Source organism: Pangasianodon hypophthalmus, chromosome 13 (genome assembly GCF_027358585.1).
Source record: "Pangasianodon hypophthalmus isolate fPanHyp1 chromosome 13, fPanHyp1.pri, whole genome shotgun sequence".
Classification (NCBI taxonomy): Eukaryota; Metazoa; Chordata; class Actinopteri; order Siluriformes; family Pangasiidae; genus Pangasianodon; species Pangasianodon hypophthalmus.
In genome coordinates this window covers 25,469,865-25,477,364 of record NC_069722.1, presented here as the reverse complement: position 1 = coordinate 25,477,364, position 7,500 = coordinate 25,469,865, and the positions used below count along the sequence as shown (strand labels likewise).

At 38.2% G+C, this 7,500-nt stretch overlaps 1 protein-coding gene across 3 annotated transcripts in view; it reads left to right on the top strand.

The window, feature by feature from the left end:
- Positions 1 to 7,500, top strand: part of LOC113523774 (voltage-dependent T-type calcium channel subunit alpha-1I) — a 162,414-nt gene that overhangs the window by 91,718 nt on the left and 63,196 nt on the right. For all 3 annotated transcript variants that reach the window (XM_034310154.2, XM_053239084.1, XM_034310152.2), the window contains exons 3-4: positions 3,947 to 4,058; positions 6,398 to 6,531. In XM_034310154.2, the coding sequence (XP_034166045.2) occupies positions 3,947 to 4,058; positions 6,398 to 6,531 (246 nt within the window). The remainder of the gene's footprint in view (positions 1 to 3,946; positions 4,059 to 6,397; positions 6,532 to 7,500) is intronic.

Here is a 7,500-nt window from a genome sequence, read left to right as displayed (position 1 = left end):
AAACAATTTATTTTACATGGTTAGGTGTGAAGTTAAAGTGCAACAAATATATAGAATTTTAAAATGAACCATTTAAATATTTATTTTAGAAAAATATATTAAAAATAAAAATGAGAGAAATGGAGCCGAGATTCTTTTCCCACATTTAATAAAAATAAATTAAAGGACTTGTTTGGGCTCAAACTGAGTGTAAAGGTGCGGCTCTCGCGCTGAGGTTCTGTAAGATGAGACTCGCTGTCTCCATGTGTCTGGATTTTGTCACCTCAACCAGCAATTAAAGTCTCCGAGGAACCTCAGAGGAAGAGCCGGTTCTGTCAGGAACGTCAGCATGGAGGCAGAGCTCAGAGGTCCTGTAGGACGGGACTCACTGTGTGTTCTCTCTCCCACTCACAAACTGTTCTCTTAATGACATCTCAGATTCCTCACTCGGTTCCTCACTCGGTTCCTCACTCGATTCCTCACTCGATTCCTCACTTGATTCACTGCTCAATTCCTCACTTGGTTCCTCACTCGGTTACTCACTCGATTCCTCACTTGATTTTTCACTTGATTCTTCACTTGATTCACTGCTCAATTCCTCACTCGGTTCCTCACTCGATTCCTCACTCGATTCCTCACTCGATTCCTCACTTGATTCTTCACTTGATTCACTGCTCAATTCCTCACTCGGTTCCTCACTCTGTTGCTCGCTTGATTCTTCACTTGATTCACTGCTCAATTCCTCACTCGGTTCCTCACTCTGTTGCTCGCTTGATTCTTCACTTGATTCCTTAATCAGTTTCTCAGTTCATTCCTCATTTGTTTCCTCACTTGGTTTCTTGATTGGTTCCTCAGTCGCTTCCTCACATGATTCCTCACTCAGTTCATCATTCGGTCAATTCTTAACTTTTTTCCTCACTTGATTCTTCACTCTGTACCTCACTTCGTTCCTCAACAAATCCCTCACTCTGTACCTCACTTCATTCCTCAACAAATCCCTCACTCTGTACCTCACTTCATTCCTCAACAAATCCCTCACTCTGTACCTCACTTCGTTCCTCAACGAATCCCTCACTCTGTACCTCACTTCGTTCCTCAACAAATCCCTCACTCTGTACCTCACTTCGTTCCTCAACAAATCCCTCACTCTGTACCTCACTTCGTTCCTCACTCGATTCTTCACTTGATTCCTTAATCAGTTTGTAATTTGATTCCTCACTCGGTTGCACGTGACGCTTTTACGTTGCAATTATTTAATAGATTTACTATTTGAATGTAGTTGAGTATTAATGAATGTGTAATGAATATTAATGAGTGTGTGATGAATATTAATGAATGTGTAATGAATATTAATGAGTGTGTGATGAATATTAATGTGTGTGATGTTGTAGTGCCACAGGCAGTAAACATTAGCAGTAGCTACACTGTGCTCATAAATGAGATTAGATTTGTTATTTGCCTACAGTAATATTTTATTGTCTTTTTTGTTTTTCTTTTTTCTCTCCATTTAAACCGCATGATATTTGACTCAGCTTCCTGCAGAAATATTATATATATATATATATATACACAGTATATTCATTTATATCTATTTATTTCTGTTCCGTTTAAAGATCAATTATCTGCAACTCACCTCTATACAGAAATCTTTCTTCTTCTTCTTCTTCTTCTTCTTCTTCTTCTTATTATTATTATTATTATTGTTGTAGTTGTTGTTTTTGTCAAAGGTTAAAAAAGTTTCCCATTTATTATATCTAGTGATATATGTATATAGAGTTTATAATAAATATTAATTATTTTTTATGAATATTAATGTCGTGTAAAGTGTTATAACGTGATCTATGTGTTATGATCACCACAGCAAAGAAAGTTTTTTATTCATTTTTATTTGTGTCCACAGTCTTATCCCTTTATTTATTTATTTATTTATTTATTTATTTATTCATGCCCTTATGGACCCTATGTAGTGCACTACATGTCCGATGGACACGGTTTGAGATTCAGCCACAACAATAAGAGTCTGATGGAATTTCACTGCTTACACTTTATGTAATATCACTTTTAGGGCACATGAAGGATTTCTTTTACATTTAATCAGAAACTGTGCGGATGAGTAAGAATGATGTATGAGAAAGAGACGTAGCCATAAACGCAATAATTCAATTCATTCATAAATGCAATAATTTAAAGAGTTGTATTTTGTGCACCAAGAAACACGAGAGTCATTTAGTCATGAGATTCAGCAGCGGTGTTTCAGCACACAGCAGCTCTCCGTCGTGTTGTGATTATATTTTATTTTATAATAAACAGAGTTTCAGTGTGTTATAGCTCTGTCTCTCTCTCTCTCTCTCTCTGTGAGTTCAGCAGTAATGGTGTGAGATTGATTTGTCTCCGCAGCCTTTTTAATGGCGTTTAAGTGGACCTGCAGGCGTACTCTCTCTCTCTCTCTCTCTCTCTCTCTCTCTCCATCTCTCTCTCCATCTCTCTCTCTCTCTCTAAAGTCATTTCTTCTGTCACGGTCGGAGAGTGAGCGCACTGAGAATAAAGAAGCCCAGAAATGATTTTTGTGTTTTATTTTTTCTGCAGTAACCATAGCACTGGATCTCAGAGTGACCCCCTCCGGCGTCGAGCTTTCTCTCGCGTTAACGATTAACTCGAGGAGAAAAACATCCACCCGAGGCGCTTTAGAATATCATACAGTTCAGAGAGTGACCGTCGCTAATTCTCTGATTAATACAAGCACGGAACGAGACACGGAACAAAAACTCATCTGATAAATAAATGACGTTTCTCCGAGGGTCAGAGGTGAAACACGCTGTAATGAAGCGCTAATGAAGTCTGGTGGCGTTTAGATCAGTTTTCGCCAGATAAACGAGTGGAAGGGTGTTTAAAGAGAGAGAGAGAGAGAGAGAGAGAGAGATAGAGTAAGGGTTTAAATACAATAGTGAGAATAAAGGATGGATTAGGAAAGAGAGATATGTGAGAGGAGTCGGCTAACGGGGCGGGGAAAATAGTGAGCTAGAAGATGCTGGAGAGAGGGAGAGAGAGAGAGAGAGAGAGAGAGAGAGGATGAAATGGTCTGGAGATGATGGAGGTGGTGGAGAGTCGGAGCAGGTTTAATGTCAGAACCTGGAGCTGTATCCGTAATAAAGTTCTGTATATAGCAACATGAACACACACACACTTTGTAGGAATTTGTGCAAGTTGCAGAAGTTGCAGTGAAGTGAATCATTTTTTCATCCTACCTTCATAAGCATTTCCCAATTTTAGCCAAAAATTAAGCAATAAACTGAAAGAACAAGGTTCTTGTCTCACCTGATTGTCTCCACCCACGATTCTGAGGCTCCGCCCACACATGCACGAAAGCGGCGTTTTTTTCCTCTGCGCTTTGGTCTCTGGTCCACGAGAAAACAGCATTTTTTCGGAAACGGTGGAGTTTGAAACTCTGTTTTCATTGTTTGCAAGCGCTGACTTCACGGCGTGAACATGTGTGTGTGTGTGTGTATGTGTGTGTGTGTGTGGGTGTGTGTGTGTGTGTGTATATGTGTGTGTGTGTCCGTCACGTGAGGTTTGTGTGTGTTATGAACGTGCTAGGACTCCGCAGTTCTTTGCGTTATTCCTGTGGCATTCTGATGTAACAGTTTATATGGTACTATGTAGTGAGCGTACTTTGGGAACGGAAAGCTGAGTGTGATTCCTGCGTGAAAATGAGCCGGAGTTCGTGAATTACTGAAAATATTTATGAAATATTTAAAAGCTTTATGACATTATATACATATTAATTTCCAAATACATTCAAATATTTGATATTATTTAAATTACAGCTTTTATTTGAAGAAGCATTTTGCATCCGGTGTCAGAATCTATAGGACAAAAAGCTGGAAGTATTTTACAAATGTATAAATAAATGTAAATGTCAGTTGTGTAGTAAACAGTAGTGTGTTGTCCTTAACATCACTTCCTGTACGTGGTTCGAGCGAATCAGCATCATGGTGATCCTGCTGAACTGCGTGACTCTGGGAATGTACCAGCCGTGTGAGAACATCGACTGCACCTCCGACCGCTGCCAGATTCTACAGGTACCAACTTCCTGTGTGCTTTATTTACTTCATCATCACACCTTCACACTCACACACTCATTATCTACACATTATTACCTGCTCATATCTATACATTATTACCTGCACACATCTATATCATTATCTACACATTATTACCTGCTCATATCTCTATCGTCTCTCTCTCTCTCTCTCTTTCCCTCTCTCTCTCTCTCTCTCTCTCTCTCACTCCTGAATATCTCATGCATCAACATTACTCTGTTATTCCTGGATCTATGAACATGTATGAGGATGATGAATAGGACACACCCCCATATCATCCCTGTCTTATCCCTAATATCACCCCATCCTGTCGCGTTATAACGTTACCATGACAACCAAGATTTACTTCATCACTAACGTTAAGCTAAGTCAGTTAGTTAGATAACTAGCTAGCACACAGGTTCTGTAAAAAGTACAAGTTTACAAGTACCACATCATCATCCTATAATAATTTAAACACTGGACGTGATTGGTCTATGGACTTTATTTAGTGACATCACAAACTGAGCTTGTACGTAGCCCCGCCCCCAAATCAGTTTAACGCAGAAACACTGAGAAAGTCTGTTTTAAATTTGGTCAAATCTGTAGAATCAAACTCAGCCTCCAGGAGGAGTTTAATATACGTCACGGATGTTAATTGAAGCCGCTGCTGCTTAAACACGGCTGTTAACCCTCTCTGCTCCAGGGGGCGCAGTATCAGGGCTGACCTCTGACCTCTGACCCCAGCTTCCTAACAAGCTGGGATACACAGTACAAAGAAAGAATGTAATGTATGTGTGACAAATAAAGACGACTTATTTTCTTTTTCTCGTTCTTTTAATTTTAATTTTTATTGTGTTTTAATGTGTGTAATTTTTTAGTGCCCTCTGCTGCCTGTGAGGAGAATTACAATTATAATGAAAAACTGACAAACTTTAGCCCCCACTGTTGAAACTATTTATGTTGTAAATTGCCTTTTAAGCTAAATAAATAAATAAATAAATAAACAGCTGTGTTGCAGCCAGGGGAGGAGCTAGATTCTGGGTTGTAAAAATTTAAACAGAAACCTGAAATATAGAAATTAGCCCAATTCCTTCCATGGGAATATTATGAATTGTAGCTTTTCTACAATATCTAAAATCAGATGATGTTTATGATTATGGTTTGGAAAACACTTTTAAACATCACAAACTGAACTTTTATGACACAATAGAGAAATATATTCATGATTATTTTTCATGTGTTTTGGTTGCCAAAAAAAAAGCCCACACGTTTTATTCGCAGTGTTATAAATGCTCAGCGCTGATTTACCTCCACGCAGCGGCTAACGCTAATCCCGCTCAGCTGTCAGAAGTCACCAGGGGCCAATCAGTGTCCACATTAACGTATCACATTATCAGTCAGAAGCTTCCTGAGACAGTGCGTCTGCTAAACCGATAAAAACGACAGACTGGATCTAATCAGCACTCGTTACAGAGACAGGACAAATACGCAGTTATACAAACATGTCATAAAGAATTAACTGATCAAATACTGACCTCAATTTCATCATTTTACTGTTTACATCTTCTCCTTTTAATTCCCCAGAGTAACGTCTAACGTCTTTGCGTAGGAAAAGTGGTCCATCGAGACCTTTTCAAATTTCATGCTAAATTTAACTAAAAGATATTTAACTTCGTGTCCTTGTTCATGTTGTCAAATAGCGTACAAATATGAACCGATGATTTTAAAGCTCGATTCTGATTATACACGTCTGGATATCTGTGTGAAAAGTATTAAAGCCTTTCTCATTCATTCGTATGAACTGGTTTGTGGGCGGAGCTCCATATGCGCTCAGTTTGTGATGTCGTTGTGGGCGTGTCCAAACCAGAATCAGCTGCTAAATGATTTGAGACAAACCTCAAAGGCGGGAACACGTCACCCTGTTGCTAGGATACCAAAATACACTAGAAATGCATAAAAATAATAATTCTAATATTATTATAATACTTATAATATTATGGAGCTGTGATTTTTTTTTTTTTTATTTCTAATTTTTAACATTTTTTTTAATTTAAATGGTCAGTAAATTCAGAGATCCTTTTTTTTTCAGAAAATCATGAAGTCGGTTAGAAGAATCTTTCTTTCTTTATTCTAATTAATTTTGCTCGTTAGTTCATTTCTAAAATTATTGAATGCAGTTATTTCAGGTGTAAACACAAATGCACGTGAATAGTCATGATCTAGATCACGTGTGATGATGTTCAGGGTTCGTAGCGTTTCAGGAGGCGAATGTTAGAAGTGAAATGTGAAGCTGTGTGACGTGGAACGTAACAGAATCTCTGTGTTCCGTGTCTCAGGCCTTCGATGCCTTTATTTACATCTTCTTTGCGCTGGAGATGGTGGTGAAGATGGTGGCTCTGGGGATCTTCGGCCGTCGCTGTTACCTTGGCGATACGTGGAACAGGCTGGACTTTTTCATCGTCATGGCAGGGTGAGGACACACACACACACACACTCACACACACACACACACACACACACACACAGTGAGACGCAGAACCTCCAGTGCCTGTAATTAGATATTCATTTCATTCTTTCTTTCTTTCTTTCTTTCTTTTTTAACTGGAAGTCAAAAAGTTTTTTTAAAAATATTAAAAAATATTAAATATTTAAAAAAATATTTATTTGTTTGTACCTTTATTTTATTACTTTTTAATTTTATTATACTTTATTGAGTATCATTGTCCAGCTTTGCCTTATAAAACATTTATGAATATCTTATGAACATGTTGTAAAGCTGTTATGTACGTCCCCATTAAATAAAGTGTTGATGTCGTCCATTAGACATCTTATAGTGTGAGTTATTGCTCTGATTCTGTGTGTGTGTGTGTGTGTGTGTGTGTGTGTGTGTGTGTGTGAGAAGTAAGTTCATGGCTCTTCATGCACTCACTCTGACTCTCTTTCATTTGCGTTGTGCTCGAGGCATCTCAGGGAAATATTAATATATTAATATTTTATTCTCTTCCTGGTTACAGCATCAGGTTGTTTGTGTGTGTGTGTGTGTGTGTGTGTGTGAGAGAGAGAGAGAGAGAGAGAGAGAGAGGATGGGACATTCATTGCCTTTATCTCCTGAATAGTTTCCTGTTCATGAATCAGTGTTTATGATTCACTATGTAGTGTTCATGAATCAGTGTTTATGATTCACTATGTAGTGTTCATGAATCAGTGTTTATGATTCACTATGTAGTGTTCATGAATCAGTGTTTATGATTCACTATGTAGTGTTCATGAATCAGTGTTTATGATTCACTATGTAGTGTTCATGAATCAGTGCTTTGATTCCTTACATAGTGTTCATGAATCAATGCTTTTGATTCACTATGTAGTGTTCATGAGTCAGTGCTTTGATTCACTGTGTAGTGTTCATGAGTCAGTGCTTTGATTCACTATGTAGTGTTCA